Source organism: Physeter macrocephalus, chromosome 20 (assembly GCF_002837175.3).
Source record: "Physeter macrocephalus isolate SW-GA chromosome 20, ASM283717v5, whole genome shotgun sequence".
Taxonomy (NCBI): Eukaryota; Metazoa; Chordata; class Mammalia; order Artiodactyla; family Physeteridae; genus Physeter; species Physeter macrocephalus.
This window is the reverse complement of record NC_041233.1, coordinates 56,531,533-56,557,349: the sequence shown is the minus strand read 5'-3', so window position 1 is coordinate 56,557,349 and position 25,817 is coordinate 56,531,533. Positions and strand designations below refer to the sequence as shown.

At 38.8% G+C, this 25,817-nt stretch overlaps 2 protein-coding genes across 6 annotated transcripts in view; both read left to right on the top strand.

The window, feature by feature from the left end:
• Positions 1–19,776, top strand: part of ERLIN1 (ER lipid raft associated 1) — a 43,295-nt gene extending 23,519 nt beyond the window's left edge. For 3 of the 4 annotated variants that reach the window (XM_055080811.1, XM_007117617.3, XM_055080812.1), the window contains 5 exons: positions 4,135–4,193; positions 6,100–6,191; positions 13,258–13,347; positions 14,221–14,300; positions 15,952–18,233. In XM_055080811.1, coding sequence (XP_054936786.1) covers positions 4,135–4,193; positions 6,100–6,191; positions 13,258–13,347; positions 14,221–14,300; positions 15,952–16,173 — 543 coding nt within the window. In that variant the 3' untranslated portion in view covers positions 16,174–18,233. Of the gene's footprint in view, positions 1–4,134; positions 4,194–6,099; positions 6,192–13,257; positions 13,348–14,220; positions 14,301–15,951; positions 18,234–19,087; positions 19,156–19,494 lie in introns of those variants that run through there. The other variant, XM_028481805.2, reaches the window with a different exon arrangement.
• LOC102978514 (cytochrome P450 2C23-like) overlaps positions 19,725–25,817 on the top strand; it is a 39,008-nt gene continuing 32,915 nt past the window's right edge. Inside the window, exons 1-2 of one of the 2 annotated variants that reach the window (XM_024121382.3) lie at positions 19,725–19,813; positions 22,143–22,333. The gene's annotated coding sequence lies outside the window, so the exon portion shown is untranslated. Of the gene's footprint in view, positions 19,814–20,021; positions 22,334–25,817 lie in introns of those variants that run through there. The other variant, XM_055080808.1, reaches the window with a different exon arrangement.

The window sequence follows — 25,817 nt, the reverse complement described above, 5'->3', positions numbered from 1 at the left end:
CCTGCACCGGCAGGTGGATTTTCAGTCACTGCGCCACCAGGGAAGCCCCTCTTTTAGAATTTAGCAAGTGCGGGGCTACTCTTCATCATGGTGCACGGGCTTCTCATTGCGGTGGCTTCTCTTGTTGCAGAGCATGGGCTCTAGGTGCATGGGCTTCAGTAGTTGCAGCACGCGAGCTCAGTAGTTGTGGCGCCTGGGCTCTAGGGCACGCAGGCTTCAGTAGTTGTGGTGCTCAGGCTCAGTAGTTGTGGCTTGCGAGCTCTAGAGCGCAGGCTCAGTAGTTGTGGCACACAGGCTTAGTTGCTCCACGGCATGTGGGATCTTCCTGGACCAGGGCTCGAACCCGTGTCCCCTGCACCGGCAGGTGGATTTTCAGTCACTGCGCCACCAGGGAAGCCCCTCTTTTAGAATTTTTGACCTAGGTGAGAAACCCATATCCCAAGTTAAATTAATAGCCATGAATTTAATGAGCTTTAAATGCTACTAAATATGTAGTCTTTTTTTTTTAAGCATTGAGGAATGCAAATGATTCTTGGTGTCTTTATTGTATATCTGCAAGTTTGCTGAATTAACTGTCTCTAGTAATTCTTTTGGTTAATTTCCTTAGATTTGTGAGTGTGTTTGGTAAAAAATACTTAACATGAGATTTACCCTCTTAACATTTCAAGTGTACAACACATTTTTATTGACTGTAGGTACAATGTTGTACAGCAGATCTCTAGAGCTATTTATCTTGCTTGACTAAAACTTTATGAATTTCCCTAGATTTTTTTTTAGTTATATAATTATGCCAAAATGAAAATCTTGATTTCCCCCCCAACCTAGTATTTTAATTCTTCACGTAACACTAATAACTATCTGAAATTCTCTTGTTCATTTATTTGCTTTTTGTTGTTCTTTATTGCCTTTTTTTCTGCCTTTAAAATTTTAAAGTCCATGAGAGCAGTCTTGCCTTATTCATTGCTGTGTCCACAGTGGTTGGAATAAACAGTACTTGGTACAGACTGGGCACCCAATTAATATTTGTTGTTGAGTGAACCTTCTCTGTAACAATCAGTATTTTCATTTTTCCCTTCTCTGTATTTGTACCCCATTTTTCCTTCTTGAACAACTACTCTGGCAAATTAAAGTGGTGAAAATAGGCATTCTTGATATTTTTTCCTATGTTATTTAAGGCAGTGAGTATATATATTAAATGCTGGCTTTTGGTTTAAAATATATGCTTAAAATCCGCGGGTCAGTTTCAACAGACATATTCATTTCATCAGCTTTCTTTTCCCCTTTCTTCACTCAGTGTGTGTGTGTCTGTGTGTGTGTGTATTTTGACCATTGTTTTTGAATATGTTGCCATTTTATTTCTTAAATCTCTTATGAAGCAAATTACTCATGGTATCTGTTACTGTAGGTGCTTATATTTCACATATTTGAAAATTATGAGATTTGCCAAGATTGGCAAGCATGTAGTGTGTTCTTCAGCCTCACACAGCAAGATAGACGTCTTCAGAAGAAGTCCTATTTCATGCTCTTTTTATAAGACTATAAAGGTACATGGCCAGTCTCATAATAAAATGCAATAGGACAGTGCTTCCCCCTGAATCATATTGGAAGTCATCTGTATTTCTGGCAGTCACTTGGGAAATCTGGCATCTCTTACAAATTCTGGTTCTGAATTTTTCTTTGTCTTCTGGATATGTCCATGAGTTGTTCTTTATGGCCTCACATGCCTTAGCATTAGCATGAAATGACTTTTTTCATCATGGTCCCCAGCTTCTTATTCCATTTCACTCTAATTCTTGTATTTAGTTATTATAAGTCTGTGTGTGTGTGTATTTTGACCATTGTTTTTGAATATGTTGCCATTTTATTTCTTAAATCTCTTATGAAGCAAATTACTCATGGTATCTGTTACTGTAGGTGCTTATATTTCACATATTTGAAAATTATGAGATTTGCCAAGATTGGCAAGCATGTAGTGTGTTCTTCAGCCTCACACAGCAAGATAGACGTCTTCAGAAGAAGTCCTATTTCATGCTCTTTTTATAAGACTATAAAGGTACATGGCCAGTCTCATAATAAAATGCAATAGGACAGTGCTTCCCCCTGAATCATATTGGAAGTCATCTGTATTTCTGGCAGTCACTTGGGAAATCTGGCATCTCTTACAAATTCTGGTTCTGAATTTTTCTTTGTCTTCTGGATATGTCCATGAGTTGTTCTTTATGGCCTCACATGCCTTAGCATTAGCATGAAATGACTTTTTTCATCATGGTCCCCAGCTTCTTATTCCATTTCACTCTAATTCTTGTATTTAGTTATTATAATCCTCAAAATTATGTACAGATATGACTTGTCTCTTTTATTTAGGGGAGGCTATGTTGCTTAAAAGTTTTAAAAGCCCTCTTTCATAAGCCCTAAAAAAAGGCTATGTGCTTTAAAGGCCTTGTTGCTTAAAAGTTCAACCAGTTTTCAGAGGGAAATTAAAAGTTTCTACAGATCAGCAAAGTGTTTTGTGTGTGTGTGTGTGTAGTAGGATGGAGGGGTGGTGTAGGATGTTTAACTAGTAAAATCAAACACTTCTGAGAGATCAAGTCCTTGATACGGAAAAGTCAGCCTTCGGAATCTGTATTTCCCAAGCAGATGTAACCCTGTAAGGGCTTATGTGCCCACAGCACAGAAAGCCAAACTCTGATAGTGGGTGTTTGCAGCAAAGTAAGGGTTTTTTTTGCAGGGTCCAGCAAGGAGAATGGGCAGCTCATGCCCAAAGGGCTCAAACTCCCCAGTGGCTCAGGGAAGAGTTTTTATTTTTGTTTTTGTTTTTTGTTTTTTTGTGGTACGCGGGCCTCTCACTGCCGTGGCCTCCCCCGCTGCGGAGCACAGGCTCCGGACGCACAGGCCCAGCGGCCATGGCCCACGGGCCCAGCCGCTCCGCGGCACGTGGGATCCTCCTGGACCGGGGCACGAACCCGCGCCCCTTGCATCGGCAGGCGGACCCCCAACCACTGCGCCACCAGGGAAGCCCAAGAGTTTTTAAAGGCAGCATTTGGGGTGAGGTTTGCAGAGGGCATGACTTTCTTCATGGTGATGTTCCAGAAATCTTAATCATCAGTCTTCTGGTTCCAGCCAGTCTGAGGTCTCTGTGCTTGTGCTCATGTAGTCAGCATCCTCCACCTGGGTGAGGGCCTTAGTTACTTCAGAACAACTCAAAGATATGCATCAGGTTGTTACTTGTATCCCTTGAGGACGAATCAGGTCTCTGTTTTATAAATTACTGTTTCTTGACTGCTATTCCTTTGTTTCTGCATTTCCTCACTCCTGAATTAGTAACTGCTTGAGTTTGTTCTTTGGAACTCAGGGAAGGCCTAGGAGACTAAAGCCTTTTTCTACAAACAAGAAACAGGGAGCACAGAGGGGCTTTTGTACGTGGCTCTTGCACCCCAAAATTATACTGTTTCATAGATAATTATGCCAAAGTACACTATGGTTAGGGAAACAGGGTCTAGTAAACAGTGTTTACAGAGATAAGTAGACTTTGTTCTAAGTGAGGTTCTAGGAAGAAAGAATACAAGCTGCTAATTGGTATTTGTTAATTGGTGTGTGTTTTCCCTCAGTGTTGGGCTGTTTATTTGTAGCCAGTACTGAGCGATTGCAGGTTTAGGAAGTGGTAAATTCATTTACTTGTCCACTGTATTAAGTTGCATATACTGACCTGGGTTTTTGCTTGTTTATATTTTTGTTTTTGACTGTTTCCTACTTTATAATTTAAGTCTTGAAATTTTGCCTTCCTTCTGTTTCTTTGGTTTGCAGGTTTGAAAAGGAAACACAAATATCCAACTTAAGAGCTTTGTGAAAGGTCTTTTAAGAGAGAAACTTTTCCCTAAAAATTTATTTCCTCAGCAGGTAGACTGGTTTATCCTATAGCCAGGCATTTTTTAAAGGAAACAAGAAGCGGCTTATTTTGATTTTTGGGGGTGATGGCAGGAACAGTAGATTTTTTAATGGGATCCCTATGTGTGTTAGTAGGCAGCTATGTCATAGCTGTTTTATTAGTTTCATTTGAGGAGCTGTTTTATAGAAGATGTAGTTTGACGATTTATTTTTCAAATACACTTCGGCTTTTTCACTTCTATTTTTTAGGCTGTGCGTGTTACAAAACCCAAAATCCCAGAAGCCATAAGAAGAAATTTTGAGTTAATGTGAGTAATATGCATGGGATCCCAATATTTTTATTTAGGTCTGTCTACATTAATTTACCAGTCTAAAGGAAAATTATGTTTCAGATATTACACTGGGGAGGGGTATATGTCTATCTTCCATTCTTTAATTCTAGTAATATTACCTATTCTGGTGTCTTAATTCCCACTAGACTCTTATTAGTTTTCTCTTTATATATGGACATTTCAGGAGCAGCTTCAGTGGCTAAGGATGCAGTTTGCTGTAGAACTGTTCTTGGAAGCCTAAGGAGCTATAATTTGGATGTGAATAATACCTTGAATTAAATATTAATAGAGGAGAGAAAGAGTCCTAGCTGTTAAGGTTGAAGAGAGTGCCTATATTTTGTTACTGTGTTATAAATGGTAAGAATAAACACATTGGTATCAAGTTTGCTTTTCCATTGTATGTGATGATGTATCTAAAATTAGACCTGATCTTTATAATTTACCTTTGGGGAAGCTTTGCCTGGGTTGACTCCTGGTAGTCTTCTCTTCTATGTGTCCAGGGCTGACCCGGAATGAGAAGTTACTTGCTTGACATGAAATTAGTTTCGAAGTGTTTTAGAAGATTCCTTTCGGGGACTACCTATTGCAGTTGAAATGTCAGTATTATTCTCATATGATAGGTACTGAAAAGAAGAAACAAAAGTCTTTAGGAAACTTGACAGATATGTTAAGAGGCAAAATATGAAATACTAGAAAACTAACTTTTCAAAAGTCAAGAATACAAAAGACGTATAAATACAGGGGGTGCAAAAAGTAATAATACTACTTCTTTGTAGAGTGTTATACTTCTGAGTGGTTATTGTTCCCAAGTCTATATCTTTTCCTATGCAGAGTTTTATCTTCCCTTTTTCATTGTAGAAAAGGATTTCTTCTTTTAAAACTATAAAGTGCAGAGTGCTAGGCTGAGTAGATCATGGGTCTGATCCATTTATAGAAGAAAAATAAATTTCTTGAAGGCTCAGCATGTCTTAGGCTTTAAATATAATAGCTTCTGGTGATGGAAAGATGAATACTATGTGTTATCTGCCCTCAAATAACTCATAGTATCCAGAATGTCATTTTATGTCTTTTATCAATGTTGGCAGGAGGAAAGGAGAGAGGTCGGGGAGGGGGTGATGTTTGGGGATACTATTGGAGTTACTTTTCAGGTAATTCTGGATCTTTCCTAATTTTAAACACTTTTGGAATTCTAGAATTAAAGGCTACCTTGGGATAATCCAGTCTAACTTCCCACCTAATAGTGATCTTTTTTTATACCTTTTCTTCCATGTGGTCACTCAGTTGCCACTTGTACATGCTTAGTGATTGGCCACCTATTTCCATTGTTAGAAAGCTCAGATTCTTAGAAAGTTCTTCTTTGCATTGAGCCCCAGTTCACCACATATTTAGTAACTGCCACCTAGTTATATCTTCTGTATAACAAATCAGGCTGCTACATAGGGGTGTCTGCCTGAAGAGGGGCTGAAATCCAGCCCCCTTCTGCTTGCCAAACCATGCATCTGAGGGGCTGGCTACATCTTCCCAGAAGTTAGTGCCTTTTGCTAACTGGTGCAGATTAGCTGGAGGCCTAACAGCAGAAGAAGCATTCATATACTCCGGACACTTCCAGATCACAGGCCTTTCCATGATACGATTAGAGGAAAGGGTCTGACTAAAATTCAAATATACTAAATTTGATTCCTATTTCTGGGTGACTTTGGGCAAATCATTTAACCTTTCAACCTCAAATTCATTATTAGTAAAATAGGATAACACCTCTCTTGCCTACCTTACTGAGTCAGAAAGTTCTTTTTGAAAATGGTTCTCTGACCCACTGTAGAGTCAGAATTACTACCTGTGAATGTACATCATTTATAATTTTTTGTAATATTTTACTCCACAGGGAAGCTGAGAAGACAAAACTTCTTATAGCTGCACAAAAACAAAAGGTTGTGGAGAAAGAAGCTGAGACAGAGAGGAAAAAGGCTGTTATAGGTACTCGGATTTCTTTCTGAAATGGATGCCTCTAAGTACATGTGTTGAGTTTGTCCTGTTCTTTGTCCATCTCATGTTGGATATTGATGGGACTCAAATAAGACTGCGTCATACATAGTGGAGAATTCTGGAAATTCCTTTGTGTAATCAGATGTCCTAAAACCTTTAAAAGTAGATGAGGCCAGTAGTTGATGAAGTGCTTTGGCTTTTCACTGTGGTGTTGGCCCCCACTGTTGTCTTTTGAGGACAGGAAATGTGGATAGGGTTTGGGGGCAGCTCTAGCCTCTGGTGGAGTAGGGGTTTTGTTTATACAGATTCAGAACAGGGAGGTTTTTTGGCGAAAGCTCAGGATTATAGTATGCATCCTTGCTGTTGACGTGCACCTAGTTTTATCTGGATAGATAGATGTTACTGCCTTTAGAAGTACAACAGGGTTGCTCACGGCTCATTTTGAGTCCCAGTGACTTCCCTAACACTCCAGCATATTGTGTATTCAACTGCTGTCTTAGGTTCTCAATTGTTTGTTCCTTGGTTTGCTGAAAGTTTGAGTTTTATATTAAATATTTCAAATATACAGGAACATGCAGAGAACAATATATGAAGGCTTAACATTTTGCCATATTCCTTCAGATCATATTTTCTTTTAGGAAAAAGTTTATATATCTATTTGAAGCCTCCTTTGTACCCATCCCTGGTCTTATTTCTTGACCTGTCAGAGTACATTCTATTCTGAAGTTGATGTATATTTTCTGTCCATATTTTTATACTTTTACTCTAAATATGTAACAAAAAATAATTCATAGAATTGTTTTACTACAAAAGTGGGATCAAACTCCACCTTTTATTTCACCACTTCCTTTTTTTTACTAACATTGAGTTTTATTCATATTGATACATGTAGATCTAGTTTATTTTTAACTGCTCTGTATGTATCTCATCCTATGAGTGAGCCTCATTTGATTCTGATGGATTACTAATGAGTCAGTTTCTGGTTTTTCATTATTACAGTCAGTTCTGCAGTAATACCCTTATTCATGTCTCTCTGTGCACACATGCAAGAGTTTTCCTAGAGAAGTGCTACTCCACATGTGATGTGGGTCAGTGCCCTGTCACCGGCTTTTTGTTTTGGATCCACAATGAGATGAGTATGGAAATTGAGAATGAGTGTTTAGAAGTTCTTACAGCATTTTAACACAGTAATTTTATTGTCTGTCAAATCTAATAAAAAACTGGAACTTATGTTTTTCTATTGTAATATTTTTCTAGTAACTCATTATAATTTATAAAATATTGAAATACAAAAAAAAATGCTTTCCCACAGGTAGTTTGAGAAGCACTGCTCTAGAATGCATATCTTGAAGTAGAATTCCTGGGTCATAGGGTACACACATCTTCAAATTACAACACGCTGCCAGATTGCTCTCCAAAGTGCTTTCTCCATTTTACCCTCTCCTCAGCAGTGTTTGAGTTTCAGTTTCTGTGCTGCCATATTCAATTCCCATTTCCACACATCGTCCTCTACCCTTGGGATTATCAGATTTTTTAAAATTTATACCAGTTTGATGATGGGCATGGTATCACATAATTTTGATACGAGTTTTCCCAGTTACTAGTAAAGTTGAGTATTGTTTATGGGTCATTCAGGTTTCCCTTTTTTTGGTATGTGAATTGCCTATTAATATCTTTAGCCCATTATTTGATTACTTTTTAAAACTGATGTGTAGAATCTTTGCATCTTCTGGATATTAATCCCTTCCCAGGTTTATGCATTGCAAATATCATCTCTCAATTTGTGGCTTGTCTTTGAACTTTATGATGTCTTCGACATACGTATATATTTCATTTTCATGTAATCAAATTTATCAGTCTTTTCCTTTCCAGTTTGTGCTTTTCCTATCTTATTTTAAGAATTCTTCCCCAACCCCAAAGTAATAATTTTATTCTAAAAGTTTTAAAGTTTTTCTTCTCATATATAGGTCTTGAGTCCATCTGGAATTTATTTTAATGTTTAGTGTGACATAGAAATTCAGTTTAATTTTTTCCAAATGACAAGCCAATTGTCTTAGACTATTTATTGAGTAGTTCCTTATTTCCTGTACTTATTTCTAATGCCACATCTGTCATATAATAAGATCCTGTATATACTTTGTTCTGTTGTTAGGGTTTCTATTTTCTTTCAATTTCTTGGTCTATCCTTTTACAGTAATACCTTGCTTTAACTACTGTAGCTTTCATTTTAAGTCTTGCTATCTGGGAGAGCAAGTTCCTTCTTAACTATTCCTTGAAACTGTTCCTGTTTCTAAAATTGTATTGGACTATTCCAGGCCCTTTATTCTTCCAAATAAATTTTAGAACCAGCTCCTCAAGTTCTATAGAATACTCTTAGGGTTTTGATTGTAATCACATTACTTGTATATAGTACATCAGTTTGGAGAGAATTACAATATTTATGATATTGAGTTTTATAAATCTGTTATATTTCTCCATTTATGAGAATGAAAAATGAAAGAATGGTCTTTCAAAAAAGTATCATAATTTTCTTCTCAAAGTTCTTACACACTTTTTGTTAGAGATTTATTCCTATATATTCCTCAAATTTTTTGCTATTATAAATAGGCTCTTTTTTCAAGGCACATTTTCAGACTGGTTTTTACTTTTGTATTAGGTATGCTGTTAATTTTTTCATTTAGCAATCTTGCTGAAAATGCTGTTGTTTCTAATAGTCTCTTGGATTTCCCAAGTAATCATATTGTCATCAGATCAGGACAGTTCTGTTTTTTTCTCTGTACTCCCACACCTTTTAGTTCTTACCTTACTGCTTTAGGCTATGACTTGCAGTGAAGTGTTGAAAAGAAAGATGGTGACAGGCATTCTTGTCTTGTTCCTAACTTTAAATACACAGTCCCAATGATGTTTGCTATACTTAACTTTTATCAGGTTAATGACATTTCCTTCTGTTTCTTGCTTGCCAAGGGTTTTTATCATGAATGACTGCTAAAACTTTGAGTTTTTTTCTAAATCTGTCAAGATTACCATATAATTTTTCTTTTTAAAACAGTTAATATGGTGAATTATATTAATAGATTTTCTCTTACTGAATTATTTTGTCTTCCTGGGATAAATTCACTTGACCATGAAGTAGGAGTTTTACCCTAATAATTTCTTTTAATTTTTTACTTTTATTTTCATAAATGGTCAGCTTTTTTTTTTTCTTACATTCTTGCTCTCAGGTTTTTGGGGGTTTTTTTGTTTGTTTTTTGTATCATGGTTATACTAGCCTCAAAATGAGTTGGAGAACATTTCTTCTTTTTCTGTGTTCTGGAGCATTTTGTATAAAATATGTTTTACTTCCTCTATGTAGGTATGGTGGAACTCAATTATAAAAACCATCTTGGTCTAGTGGGGTTTGTGCTTTTTTGTATGCTCATTTGATTTTTATGGCAGCACTTAACCTACTGATTTAATTTCTGTATTGTGTAAGGTATTTGTTTCTTTTTTAAGTCAGTTTTGGTAGTTATACTTTCTAGAAAATTCTCCATTTTATCTGTTATTTCAAATTTGGGGGCATAAATTTGTAATGTTCTCTTATGATTTTTAAACCTTCTATCAAATCTGTATGCCCCTTTTCATTCCTGATATTGTATATTTGTGCCTTCTGTTTTGCTGGATCAGAGGTCTGTTTTATGCATCTTTTCAGAGAACTAAATTTTGATTTGGTTAATTCTTCAGTCACTTTCTTTTCAATTATTATTTACACTTATTTTTTATTATTTATTTATTTTACTCACTGGTTCTTTTCTAACTTTTTGAGTTACTAAATTCTTTAGTTTTTAGTCTTTTCTAATGGAAACATGTAAGATTATACATTTTCTTCTAAGTTCTGCTTTTAGGTACATCCACAAGTTTTGAATATAGTTTATTTATTGGTGTTTGGTTTTCATTTAAAAAAATGTCCATTATTTCTTCTTTGACTCATGAATTATTAAAAGTATATTTTTCAATTTCTAATTTAATTGGTTCTCAGGGGGCTACCTTTTTATTGTTGATTTCCAATGTTATTGCATTGTAGTCAGAAAACATGATTTGTTATATGGATTCTTCAGTATTTGTTGAAGTTTGTTTTGTGGATTATCAGTACGTGGTCCTTTTTTGGTATATGTTCTATGTGTGCTTGAAAAGATTGAATGTATATTCTCTATTTGTTGGATGCAGGTTTCTCTGCATATTCGTTATGTCAGGATTATGAATTATATTGTTCACATCTTCCGTATTCTTCTAATTTTTGCCTTCTTGAGCTATCAATTACTGAGAGAGGTGTGTTAAAATCTCCCACTATGACCATGAATTTTTTGACTTATAACTGTTTTTCTTTATGTATTCTGGGGCTATATCATTAAGAATGTTTAGTTTCAGAACTGGATTGTTACATCTCTGTGGAGAATTGGTCCAGTTATGTAATAACCCTCTTTTATAGCCAGACATGCTTGTTGGCTTAAGGTCTATTTTGTCTGATGATAATATAGCTATGACAGATTTCTCTTGGTTAGTTATTTTCTTGATGTGTCTTTTCACATCCTTTTACTTTCAACTTTTCTATGTCATTATGTTTTAGGTGTGTCTCTTGTAAACAGCATATAGCTGGATTTTGTTATCTTATCCAATGTGAGAATCTGTCTTTTAACTGGTGAGTTTAGTCTTTTTATATTTATTGTGGTTACTGCTATATTTGGACTTGTTTGTATCATTTAATTTTGTGCCATTTACCATGCTGCTTTTTCCCTTCTTTTCTGATTGGTATTGAATTGATTGTATTTTCTTTATTATTTTCTTCCTTTTACTTGATTGGAAGTTTTACATTCTATTTCTAGAATTTGTAACTAGTTGTTGCCTGTAAAATGTTAACAAGCATACCTGACTTGACAGAATCTAAAGTTAATCATTCTTTCCATCCTCTTCTTGAACAGTATCTTAGGATGCTTTAACTCTTATCACTGTCCTCCAGTTTTACATATTATTGTTGCCTAGTATTTTAGTTTCATGTTGTTTTTATTCCCCCATTGATTATTATCATCATTGATTCTTACAGTAAATATTTTATTTTGATTTAAATATGTTGTGTAACTTTTTCCTCTCCATTGCTTCTGACAATTCATTCTTTTTTTCTGCTACCTTTTTTTCAGTAAAGGCTAAGGACTGGAAAATTTATTCAGTCTTCCTTGGTCTGAAATACTTTTATTTCATTCTTGAATGGTAATTTAGCCTACAGTTCTAAGCCCAACTAAACTTACTTTTCTTTGTCACTTCGGCAGTATTATTTTGTTCTTGTTTGGCTTCTGCTCCTCTTTTTACTTTTAAGAATTTTCTCTGTTAAAAAAAAAAAAGAATTTTCTCTATCTTTGCGTATTCTCTAGTTACACTATGATATGCCACTGGGCTGGTGGGTAGAGTCACAGCCCTTTAGCAGGTCCTTGGGTTTTATAGGGGAATTTCAGTTTTAACATCTCAAGGCCTCATCTCCTGGCCCTGCATGGGCAATAGCCCAAGGCCCTTTCTCTTACTAGTCTAATAACCACTCCCAGGGCTGCCACCATACAGGCTCTCAGCTCTCTCTTTACTTATCTCTCTTGAGGATCTCTCATTCTTTCTTATGATCTCAATTATACATTAGAAAACAATTTTGTTATATTTTATCTAGCATTTTAAGGTGTTGGAAGGGTTTCTCATTAGCCTACTCCACCATTTTTCTAGAACTAGAGGTTTGGTCATGCTCTTTATTGGTTTATGCCCACACGTCAGAGAACAGTGTGAAATGGGATTACTGTATCAGTTCCCCATGTTGAGACACCATTCTCTGGGTTCTAGCTGCAGGCTCCAGATTCCTGACTTTCTATTCAAATTTTATCTTGAGTTTCTGCTTATAGCTAAATTTTTAGCCCAGCTGAACACAGCCTATTTTTAGGATGGTATGGTGATAGATTGATTTATGCTGATGGGGAGATAGGGAAGTATGCCCTGGAGGAGCTGGTAAAGGATCCTGCCTTATGGAAAGAAGAAACCACCTGGAAATGTTCTTTCCATTATACACTTCCTCCAGAGGCCAAGGAGAAGATATGTTAAAATATTCAACTTCTTTGGCTGAAAAAGAGAATTGAGAATGTTCTTCAAGAATTGCAGTGATGGTATTGAAAATATAATTAGAGTCTTTCTTCCCTGGTCCTGAATCCTTTGGTTAGGCCAGAGATTTCCTAAGGATGTTTTGTTTTCCCTGCATGTAATTGCCTGCTGCAGCTCCCTTGTTCACTCCCAACACTTGTTTTCACGTTCTCAGGTGAATTACCCTGCTTTCTCTTTTATCTTCTACAGTAGTCAGAATACGCCTCCTCTGGTAACCCTTCATCACATCATTTCCCTGGTGGTTATGTAACCGTTGATCCTGAGTATATATTAAAGTTAAATTCCTTAGCCTGTCACTCAAAACAGGGGTCTTCCAGCCCTCTCTGTAATTTTTTTGTTGTCTTCTTTTATCAGCTGACTCTTTATCACCTCTTCAACTGCGACTTGCTATGCTAATTCGTATATCTTGTTTTTGTTTACACTTTCTGCCAGGTCCTCTTAGGTCATGTCTATTATTTTCTTTAAGATTTCTTTCAGACGGTCTTCCTTGTTTTATCTTCCTTATTCTTTCTTTCTCCTGCCACATTATATAATTGTCCTATGTTACCATACATTTGTGTTGCTCTGTTTTTGTTCTGAGAACATTCATGAAGTATCTTTTTTTTCCCCATTAGCTTGTGGACCATTGCCATTTAATCCCATGAAGGACTGGAACTGTCACCTTTTGTACTCTTCCTTCCCACAAAACAAGCACTGTCAAAATAGAACAGTGAAGTAGGAAATAAATTCCCTTTTTTCTGTTGAGTTGTTTATAGTCTGAATAGATAAAACAATGAAACAATGAGCCCATAAAACCTTATATAATTAAGTGTTAGACTATGTGCTCATGTTTCTAAGTACCTCTGGAACTAGAGAAGTGTTTTTGAAGGTCTTGTTTTGTATATAATTATAGAAGCAGAGAAGATTGCACAAGTGTCAAAAATTCGGTTTCAGCAGAAGGTGATGGAGAAAGAAACTGAAAAGCGCATTTCTGAAATTGAAGGTACCTCAGGGAGAAAAGAGGCTCTGACCATCCTGAACTGGGTCTGGGTTATGGTGGGTGGTCTGGAGGAAGTAGCTGGCCTGATATTCTAGACAGATTTTTTTTTTCATTGCCATTGCGTATCTAGCTCTTTTGTTTGGTTTGTGACTATGGGAAACCCAGCCTTTCATTTTCCATCCTTAAGTTGGGGCTTATTTGTTCTCAGGCAAAGTAATCAGTTTTAAAGAATATACAAGATAAGAAACCCCACCACCACCAGTTTCTTTTCTACCTGTCAACGAAAAAAATAACCAAACAATTAGCTGGGGAAAAAAGAAGCCCTAATTTTCGTAGAGGCTCCCAAACTCTTGATTACACATAGTGGGATGTCGATGTTCTTAGCTCACAGTCTTGAAGACCAAATATTCAACCTCTTTTGCTTATATGATGATGCTTCCTATCATTCTACATTAACTGATTCTGAATCAGATTTGAAGGGGATGGAGACAGTACGGTAAATAGAGCAGAGCTCTCATGTCTGGACTTAATTATTAATACTTAAAGCCTAGAGCCTGGGTGGGGTGTGAGGCTTTGGGTGATGAGGGGTGGAGGAAAGAAGTTGCAGCTTAAGGTGGAAAATGAAGTGGGTTCAGACGAGCTGAGAGTTAACTTGACATTGACAAGAGTATTCCCCTTTGAGAAGGAGTTGTCTGGCGACTGGGATTTGAAAACTGCTAATGTTGTTTTATGCCTTTAAAGTAAAGTGAATGATTGGAATATCAAGCAGTGGATAAAGGGGCTTCTACTTAAGGTAGAGTCTGAACTCTTACCCAGCTGAGGAAATAAATTGCAACTTTGCTCTGTTTTAAACACCCTGACTGTTTTGCTTACTAGATGCTGCGTTCCTGGCCCGAGAGAAGGCGAAAGCAGATGCTGAGTATTATGCCGCACACAAATATGCCACTTCAAACAAGGTGACTGGCTCTCTGTGTCACTCTCCTAGTGATATAGGTTAAGTTTTTGCTTTCCCCTGTGGGGGTTCTAACACGATGGAGGTGATTTTATCCAGTGTCAGGAAGGGTAGTTACCATCACACCCTCTAGAATCGGCCAGTCACTTGGAAAGACATATGTTGCACATTCTATGGGTAGAGAATTTGTATAGTTCTTTATAAAAGTAGGGAGCTAGGACAAAAGCAAGCAGATATATAAACCCAGGTCAAATGCCATAAATTCATCCATTTGTACTGCTGTATAAGGGCTCAATAATCAGGAAAGTTAAAGGTCTTCTCCTGAAATGAAAAGAGTGACAGGAGAGGAGTAAAGTTCATTTAAAATTGCTTCCCAGATCAGGTAGACCTTTTGGGTAGATGCTTGGGTAGATGCTTGTTTAGAGCAGAGTTTCTCAGCAGACATTCTTAGCATCTTGGGGTGAGATACTTTTTCATTGTTGAAGACTATCTCATGCATTCTGGCCCTTGCCTGCTAAACTGTCAGTAGTGCTCACCAATTTTAACAATCCACGGCCCCCACCACACACACACGTTTCCGAATGCCCCCAGTTGAGTACTGCTTGTTTGTTGGATTTAAAAAATACTCTAGTCATGAGGAATTTCATATGTGGTAATTTGAGAAAGGAAGTTGGGTGATGTGTGGGTGAACAATTTTTGTATAGGGACTGGGGTAAGTTTTAGGTCTAGAGAGTACAGACCTAGTTAGTAGGAATTATTTAATTAAAAGTCAGCTAGAGGGCTTCCCTGGTGGCGCAGTGGTTGAGAATCCACCTGCAGATGCAGGGGACACGGGTTCGTGCACCGGTCCGGGAGGATCCCACATGCCGCGGAGCGGCTGGGCCCGTGAGCCATGGCCGCTGAGCCTGCGTGTCTGGAGCCTGTGCTCCACAACGGGAGAGGCCACAACAGTGAGAGGCCCGCGTACCGAAAAAAAAAAAGAAAAAAAAGTCAGCTAGAACCCCTAGTAGTCTGAGAAGGGAAGGATATAGGGAAGGATATGACCAAGGTTTATAAGGCTATTAATTATACAGTAGAGTGGAACAGAGGAAAAGTTGCGAAGGAGGTTGCTAAGGTATATGATGCAATCTGAAAGGTTAGAGTCAAGATTTAAGGTATAGACAGGGCTTAAACTTATTCCATTTAGGAAGGAACAACATAATCTATATTCAGAAGTCTGAAGATACAGTAGGTTGTCAGAACAAGAGTTGTCAGTACTTTGAAATCCAGTGTAAATTTATAAATAAACGTAACATATTGGAGGACACAACTCTATAGAAACCGAACGGAATTTGGTCAAGATGAAGGCAAGATGAGAAATTACAGTTTCCAAACCAGTGATCCAAATCTGTCTTGGGAAAAGCTGTCCAGGCACAGTGTCAAGACTTTGTCATTGAGGTGAGCCTTACGCTGAAAGGGGCAGTAGTTTTATGCCATTCTGAAAAATGCTGTCAATGTGATAGTCACACTTCAAAGTGAGAGAGGGTCATTGGTAGCAATTCACAGTTGAGGAATGATATTCAGGAGAACAATAGAGAAAATCTGTGTAAGGAAAGAGAGCAGTGACTATTGCACCAAAGTGTTCTGATGCCTTTGCTCTTGTTTGCCTCTCACAGCACAAATTGACCCCGGAATATCTGGAGCTCAAAAGGTACCAGGCCATTGCTTCTAACAGTAAGATCTACTTTGGCAGCAACATCCCTAGCATGTTCGTGGACTCCTCTTGTGCTTTGAAATATTCAGAGGTTAGGACTGGAAGAAAAAGTTCTCTCCCCTCTAAGGAGGCTCTTGAGCCCTCTGGAGAGAGCCCCATCCAAAACAAGGAGAGCACAGGTTGATGCAACAGGTGGAAGTGTTCTCCAATATCAAGATATGGCCCAAGGGGTTAAGTGGGAACGATGGTTATACGACTCTTCAGATTTACAGAGAACTCATTCTCCGTCTGTTCTGCCTTTCCTGTGGTAGTCCTGGTTTATCAGCTGATTGCAGGGTAGAGCCAGCTGTCTGGCACCCAGATGGTCTTTTCAGGTGCAGTTTTATCAAATATCCTGTGTGTGTTCCTTTCTAAACTGGTACTCATGAATGAGGGAAAGTCTGATGCTAACATACTGCCTGCACTGGAATGTTAAACACTAAATATTTAAAAAGCTATGTTTTTCTAAGCTGAGATCTATTGGATAATGTTTACATTGGTCCCCGGGGAAATGTGTGCTCAGTCATTCAAGAGATAGGAGGTCAAAGAGAAGGCGGCCAGGATGTGGTAAGTGTAAAGAAGACTGATTATGCCAGGACCCAGGCTTTCTCTTTGGGGTCCAGTCCCAGCATTCATCCATGTGATTAGCATCTAGTCCACTGAAGTTCCCCAGGAAATGATCTTCCATTTGAGCAACTATTTACTTGATACGATTTGCACCTTTTTGTTTTCCTAGAGTCAAGATGGTAGCCTGCTAGGACATGCACCTTGCCACCCAATCAGAGATTCTTCATAGAGATTCCTAATCATTAGTTTATTGCATTAGTAGGCTCAGAGATAGAGCTTAGTTTGAAGTTTTGGGTGAGATGAAACCTTTGCTTTGAACCAAAGCTCTGGGGGCCATACATACCCCTCCACTGGGTGATGGCTGTCTATGTCACTGCCCAGGCCATGTGTGACTAGGGTGCCTGGTTTTTAGGCTCAGACAACTCCTTCTATGTCACCTCTCAGCTCTGGCCAAGAGTGGAACAGGACTTTAACCAGAAATAGAAGCAGCATCCAGTTGCTAGCTGTTCACTGCACAGTATTGTATCATAACTGCAGGAAGTTTTTATTTTTAAAACTGGATTTGGGGTACATTCATTTGCCCCGGTACCTCTGCCTAAAGGTCAGATCCTGGGGCTGCCATGGTTACTGGCCCACGGGTTCTCCTTCTCAACACTGATCAGGAGCCCACCGGGTGGATCAAGGAGTAACCTAGAAAGCACCCTTGGTCATCTTTGCCTCCTTCCCTCCTGGCCCTGAGATGCTGAAATCTAAGTTGTTCCGCAGCTTTCACCTCAACTAGGAGATCAGGATTATTCCACTGACTTCCTAGGCAGCCAGTGGATTTAAACTTACATGAGAGGATGACAGAGTTAGCCTGTGGCTATGGGAGATCTGTTTCATCTGGACGTTTTTTTAATCTTAGGATTAACTTTCTTGAATCAGTGTGCCCTGTAGTTAGGCGTGAGTTTACGACACCATTTGTGTACACTGTTCAAGCCAGACAGAAGTGTCATGGGACCACTTCTAGAAACCTTGAAGCTAACTGTCAGTCTCATGACAGCTTCTGGGTTGTGCCAGACACTTAATACGGGAAAGGAGTCCCAGATTTGATGTCTTTTCCCGGGGCCTTATCTTATAAAGGCATTTGTAATACGGAAAGAATAATTTTTTTTGTTTTTGCTCATTTAATTATATACATTCTCTTTATGAATGAATTTTGTGTTCTCTAGCCCTTTTAAAAAGATTTTTGGAACTATATAATAAACTCTTTACCTGTCATGTATTGTTGCTGCATATAAATAATGATTGTTGTGGGAAATCTGGATCATTGACCTTTGTACTTTCATTCCTAGAGATGTTTCCTATTCCCATGAGCTAAAAGCTGTTGCCCCAAAGTGATGAATATGGGTTTTCTTACAAACCACAGGCTCTGGTGGCAGAGTTGAGGAACAGGGAGGTAGCACTGTGAAGTTCTCAAGAAAGGACTTCTGCTTAAACTCTCCATGGAATGTGCTTCCCTGTGCTCACTGGGGCTCAGAGTCTGCCCCCGCCGCCTCCCCTTCAGGGATGTTCCTTTTGGTAATCTTGAAGTCTAAATTTATATGTGAAATGCTACCTTTTTTTAAAAAGAAACTAAATAAAATTATTTTACTATCAGTGATTTGTGTTTTTCCCATATGTCTCCTTTCTCTGTTGCTTAACCTGCTCCTCAGGCTGTCCAGCCCATTTCAGCTCAGGAGCCAGTTTATTTACTAGTTTAACTTAACTACAGATGCTCTCCTTACACTCTTCCCAGAAGCCTCGTGTGAGAATTTTGAAAGCAGGGTTTCCATTCTTTCCTGACTTACGGAATTTAACAAGGGGTGTTTTGATTCCTTGTGGGATGCAGCCAGCAGCAGAGGAGGGAAGAGGGAGGATGTGGAGCATCGTGCCCCTCGGAGACTGCCTGAGAGCTGAAATACTTACACTGAGGAGGGGAGGGGACATTATCCTGAGGTGGAGAAAAGACAAACTGTATAAATTATAACTGGCAATGGTATGATACAATTAACCTCACTAATTCAGATGTTAACCCAGGAGCCAGGGTTGGACCTGCTCTGCTCAAGCTCTCAACATTCCCTCCTGGGGACAATTTCACAGTGCTGTTGGGGCATCAGGGCTTGATAATTGGGAGTTCTGGGGAAAGCAGCCCTTTTACTCGGGTTCCTGTGGGATCCCACCCCGTAGTGTCCTACATCTGTGGCTATAAACCCGGGAAATTTAATTCAAACTAATTATCCTGTAGGCTTTTGGTACGTCTTAAAATGAAGTGATTTAGAATTACGTGATTTCTGCCTCTTGCTGTGGGGAAGGAATTTTGTGAATTAGACATTGTGGCTTCTGACTGCTTTAGGATTAAGTCCCAAGTGTGTACACACTGACCTCTCCAGCCCAGGTCCTTGAATGTACCTTCTCTCTGTCCTTTTGCATGTATTATTCCATCCACCTGGCCTACTTTTTCTCCCTTATAGCTCCAACTTTGCTAACTCCTAAAGAGTCTTCACTTCTTCAGAGAGGTCTTCCGGAACTGCTTGCTCAGGTCAGCACCCCACGTTTCCCTGTTTGTAACACTCCACACGCCTCACATTACCTGTTAATGTCTGTTCTCACAAATGTTTAGCTCCCTGGAGAGCAGGGACTGTGACCATGCTCTTCCCTGGGATGGTATCTGTTGCTCATGCCTTGCACAGTGCCTGGCCCATATGAGTTGGTCAGTTATGTTGTGTGAAAGAACAGAAGGATGAATGTGAAAGGCAGGTAGGTGAGTAGTGGGGGAAAAAAGGACATAGAAGTTAGGCTGGAGTGACCACGTCAGGACTTAGTGTGTAACCATGGGAAATTACCTAATATCTCTGAACTTGTTTACATATTCTTACAGAGCTCTTCAGTGGGTTCAGCAAGATCTGTTTATGCACCTGGAATAGTGATTTGCACGTGGTGTTTGTTGGGGTGCATTAGTTCACCCAGCCTATTGGAGTCGATATATGTTTCTGTCTCTGAGTAGCCTGTAAGTTCCTGTGATGGACAGAGAGCACAGTGCCTGATACATACAAGTGCATCAGAAAACACACATTGAATTATGTCTTCAGCAGCAGTGACCTAAACTAGCTGGATGTTAAACTTCAACCGCAGCCCTCCAGGAACATCTCAACAAGCTGGGCCAGCTTCTCGGCTATCCTCTGGTCTCTTGTCTTTGTGTAAGCATTTTAAACTAATTTGCTGTTAATTCATTGCTCACTCCCTAAGTGTCCATTATTATATAACTCAGAATGACATTTTACTTGTTTTCCTTACCACGTTTCTTTGGAATTAGTGCCTTTCATGTTTTTCTCCTATTATCTCTTTCTATCCATTTTTCTACCTTCCATCTGCTACAGGCTGAATGTGTTCGCCTAAAAGTCATGTTGAAGCCCTAATGCTCCATGTGATGGTATTTGGAGGTGGGGCCTTTGACAGATATTGGGTTAGCCAAAAGGTTCGTTTGCTTTTTTCCATAAGATGGCTCTAGTAGTGCTTAGTTGTCTTTAAATTCATTCGAAACAATTTTGTTAGATTGTATTGTGACAGCTGTGATATCAGCGTGCGTTGAAGAAAAGCTTATCAAAATTGGTGAATTTTTGTGTAGCCATTTTAATATTGAAGATGGAAGAAAAACAACATTTTCGGCATATTATGCTTTATTATTTCAAGAAAGGTAAAAACACAACTGAAACGCAAAAGAAGATTTGTGCAGTGTATGGAGAAGGTACTGTGACTGATTGAACGTGTCAAAAGTGGTTTGCAAAGTTTCGTGTTGGAGATATCTTGCTGGACGATGCTCCACGGTTGGGCAGACTAGTTGAAGTTGATAGCGATCAAATCGAGACACTAATTAGAACAATCAACATTATACCACGCATTGAAAATCATTTGCACCAGCTTGGTTGTGTTAATCGCTTTGATGTTTGGGTTCCACACAGGTTAAGCGAAAAAAGCCTTCTTGGCTGTGTGCGGGCTTTTTCTCTAGTTGTGGTGAGCGGGGGCCACTCTTCGTTGCAGTGGCTTCTCTTGTGGAGCACGGGCTCTAGGTGCAGGGCTTCAGTAGTTGTGGCTTGCGGGCTCTAGAGCACAGGCTCAGTAGTTGTGGTGCACCGAAAACGTTCCATTTTTAAAACAAATTGTGATGGGTGATGAAAAGTGGATACTGTACAGTAATGTGGAAAGGAAGAGATCGTGGGGCAAGCGAAATGAACCACCACCAAGCACCCCAAAGGCTGGTCTTCATCCAGAGAAGGTGATGTTGTGTATATGGTGGGGTTGGAAGGGAGTCCTCTATTATGAGCTCCTTCTGGAAAACCAAACAATTAATTCCAACAAGTACTGCTCCCAATTAGACCAACTGAAAGCAGCACTCCACGAAAAGCTTCTGGAGTTAGTCAACAAAAAACACATAATCTTCCATAAGGATAACACAAGACCGCATGTTTCTTTGATGACCAGGCAAAAACTGTTTCAGCTTGGCTGGGAAGTTCTGATTCATCCGCTATATTCACCAGACATTGCACCTTCAGATTTCCATTTATTTCGGTCTTTACAAAATTCTCATAATGGAAAAAATTTCAATTACCTGGAAGACTGTAAAAGGCATCTGGAATAGTTGTTTGCTCAAAAAGATAAAAAATTTTAGGAAGATGGAATTATGAAGTTGCCTGAAAAATGGCAGAAGGTAGTGGAACAAAATGGTGAATACGTTGTTCAATAAAGTTCTTGGCGAAAATGAAAAAATGTGTCTTTTATTTTTACTTTAAAACAGAAGAAACTTTTTGGCCAACCCAATAATTAGGTTGTTAAGGTGGAGCCTTCATAAATAGAAGTAGATGAGATGTCTGCCTATAAGAAGAGATGTCTTGCTGGGCCATATGAGGACACAACAAGAAGGAGGCCATCTGCAAACCAGAGGAGAGCTCTCACTAGACAGCAAATCTGCTACCACTTTGATCTTGGACTTCCCATTATCCAAAACTGAGAAATGAATGTTTGTTGTTTAAGCCACCCAGTTTATGGTATTTTGTTAATAGCGGCCTGAGCAGACTAAGACGCCAGCTATTTCAATTTTTTATCTTCAAGTATTTTTAAATCTTTTCTTCCTATAAATATTTCCTGGGTATCTAGTATGTGCTAGTTGCTGAGGCAACAAAAAAGACTTTTAGCCTTGTGGTGGAGGGGTGTGTGGTTTGGATGGTACAGCAAATAAATAGGCAAGTATGATAGTATGGTAAGTACCACAGCAGGCAGAACACTGGATGCAAGGAGTACAGGTGGGGGTCAACACAGCCTGGTGGTTTCTAGGAGGCAACTTCAGATCTGAGCCACATTTTTAAGGATATACAGGAGGCAGCCAGGCAACTGAAGAGAATGATGGTAATGGTGGAATGTGTTCCAGGCAATGGGAGCACCAGATGTTATTGTATTTTAAAATGCAATTCACTGGGTCCCCATGCCTCAACAGTGCCATGCAGGCAATTAACATGTTGTTTTTCACTGCAGGGTTCCTCCCATACTATGGAAGTTGCAGTCATTCTGCAGATGTATTCAACTCAGATATGCACAAGAATTAATATCCTGAGGGACAACCCTCAACCAAAGGAAGAGAGGAGCACAAATGGTCAGAGAGGAGGTGACCCCTAAAACCTTCTCAGTGGAGACAGCAGCCCTCCTGACATAACAGGAGAAACAATGTGAGCATCAAATTAAATACAATTCAAGTGTTCAAGTGCCTGGTATGTGCCAGGAAACCTAAAATGTGTTAAGTATTGAACCAACAATGAACAAAACAATAGTGAATAAGACGTATAGTCTTTGTTCTCTTAGAATCAACAGTCTCATGGGAAGGTAGACCTTAATCAAAGACTTCCAACTATGAGGAGGGTATACAAATGGGAAGAATGTACTACTGGTAGTGTAAAAAAAGAGAAGGGGGAGATAAAGAATGAGAAGGTATGCTAGCCAGTTAAAGAACAGGGAACAACAAAAATTTTACAACAAAAATTTTTTTTAATGAGCAAAGGATCTCAGTAGACATTTCTTCAGAGAAGATATACAAATGGCCAATAAGAACATGAAAGATGTTTAACATCATTAGTCATTAGGGAAATGCCAATCAAAACCACGATGAGATAGGACTTTATACCCACTGGAATGGCAATAACAAAAAAGACAGACAATAACAGTTGTTGGCAAGGATGGGGAGAAATGGGAATCCTCATACACTGCTAGTAGGAATGTAAAATGGTACAGCCACTTTGGAATATGTTTTGACAGTTCCTCAAAATGTTAAGCAAAGAGTTACCGTAAGACCCAGCAATTCTGCTTCTAGGTATCTACCCAGAAGAATTAAAACATGTCCACACAAAGTGAACTGTATACTTTAAAAGGGTGAATTGTATGTGAATTATATCTCAATAAAGCTGTTACTTTAAAAAATGAAAGCTTACATGTGAAGCCTTATAACGTGAAGACCTCAGTTCAAGAACCTTCCAGGAATGGACCAAAGTTTAGTACAGGTGTAACATTAGTGAGAATAGGAGCACCAAAAAATGAGACTGGTGAGGTGGGTGTCAAGAGGGGAAGAGGATCATGGTGGGCCTTCTGAGTCTTGTTACATACCAGTGATTTTTCCAAAGGTTAGAAATAAACCTTTCAAGCAAAACATTTCAGAATTTAAAATTTAAAGCACAATACCATTTATATTAGCACCCCAAACTATGAAATCGGTATAAATCTAACAAAATATGTATCTACAGGATCTGTATGAGGAAAACTACAAAACATTGATGAAAGAAATCAATGAAGAACTAAATAGATGGAGAGATAGTCCACGTTCATGGTTAGGAGCACTCAGTATTGTCAGGGTGTTACTTCTTCTAACTTGATCTATAGATTCAATGCAATCCCAAATCAAATCCCAACAAGTTATTTTATGAATACTGACATACTGATTCTAAAGTATATATGGAGAGAGAAAATACTCAGAATAGCTAGTGTAATAGTGAAGAATGAAGTTGAGGCCATGACCTAATTTCAAGACTTATTATAAAACTACAGTGATCAAGACAGTGTGGTATTGGCAAAAGAAGAGACAAGTACATCAGTGGGACAGAAACGAGTCTAGAAATAGACCCACATAAATATAGTCAACCGATCTTTGACAAAGGAACAAAGGCAGTATGGAGAAAAGACAGTCTTTTCAACAAATGGTGCTGGGACAACTGGACATACACATGCAAATATACCACTCTGGTTCAGGACTTTCATGGTGAGAGGAAGGGAGTATATGGGAGCTCTGTGTCTTCTGCTCAATTTTGCTGTGAACCTAAAACTGCTCTAGAAACATAAAGCCTTAGTAATAAAAGGAAAAGTCTAAAAACCAAAAATTTTTAAAAAACCCTTTCAAGATTTTTTTTTTTTTTTTTTTTTTGTGGTATGCGGGCCTCCCTCTGCTGCGGCCTCTCCCGTTGCGGAGCACAGGCTCCGGACGCGCAGGCTCAGCGGCCATGGCTCACGGGCCCAGCCGCTCCGCGGCATTTGGGATCCTCCCAGGCCGGGGCGCGAACCCGGTTCCCCTGACATCGGCAGGCGGACGCGCAACCACTGCGCCACCGGGGAAGCCCCCCTTTCAAGATTTTTAAGCAGGGAAATTGATTAGGTAATTTTAAAACTTCCCTTTTCCAACATGTTTACCAGTCCACTCTGTTTATTCACTTGCTTTCAATGTCCAAAACATTAAAGTTCTAACTTTTCAAGCATTTCAAAGTCAATAATTTACCTCATTGTGGAATGTCTGCAAACAAATGCTTGCAAACAACTGAGTGTAAGCATCAGTGGACACTGGTTTCACAGAAAGTGCTGGAAGGAATACAGCAATGTATTAATACATGAAGTCCCTAAGCTACCTATGCCTGGGTTCTTCATGCATAAACCCATCATCGGCTATGGCTGCATCCCAGCCAAGTGGCCCCACAGCTAAAGGATATATGAATGCAGGCCAATAAGGTTGGTTAATGGAAGCAAATAGTCTGCTGTGGGAAAATACAGAGAAATAGATGGCTCTGAAATTAGTGAAAAATAGTAAAGTTGAGGGGCTTCCCTGGTGGCGCAGTGATTGAGAGTCCGCCTGCCAATGCAGGGGACACGGGTTCGTGCCCCGGTCCGGGAGGATCCCACATGCCGCGGAGCGGCTGGGCCCGTGAGCCATGGCCGCTGAGCCTGCACGTCCGGAGCCTGTGCTCCGCAACGGGAGAGGCCACAACAGTGAGCGGCCCGCGTACCGCAAAAAAAAAAAAAAAAAAAAAAATAGAAACAATGACTTTTAGTGCAAAAAAATAGTAAAGTTGAAACAATGAATTTCAGTGCTAAATAGATTTTTTTAATGTTTTCTGTAGTTAGTAGGAAAGAACAGTAGACTTTTTTTTAGATTTTGAAAAAGATTTATTTTAACGAATTCCCCATAAGATAATGTCTAGATTCTGAGACATTACTATTAATAGTAAGATTTATCTCAAAGAATAAATAAATAAAAGCATTAATTACCTTAAATGCAAATACAAGTGAGGTAACGTTTTCAAATACCAACTAAGCGGTTTTTTTTCTTTATTGTGGTAAAATATACATAAAATGTACCATTTTAGCCATTTTTAAATATACAGGTCAATAATATTAAGGACGATCACAATTTTGTGCAATCATCACCATTATCCATTTCTAGAACTCTTTTTTTAATTAGATAAATTAATAAAAATTTTCCCACAAGGAAGGCATCAGATTGTCTCACTGTGGCATTTTATCAAACTTTTCAGGAAAAATAATACTAATCTTTTAATTAAAAATTTAAAAACTTTTATTAAAAAAAAATGGAGCACTTGCCTACTTATTTTATCTGGCTGTCATAAACCTGATATTAAAACCAAACACAGAGGACAAAATTGCAAACCAATATTCCTCATGTACATAGGTACAAAAATCGCTAACAAAGTAATGGCAAATCAAATCCAGCAAAATAGACAAGTTTTATTACATCATGAGAAAGAAGAGGTGTTCATCTTAGGAATATAAGGTTAGTTTAACACTTAAAAATCAGGGTTTCCCTGGTGGCGCAGTGGTTGCGCGTCTGCCTGCCAATGCAGGGGAACCGGGTTCGCGCCCCGGTCTGGGAAGATCCCACAT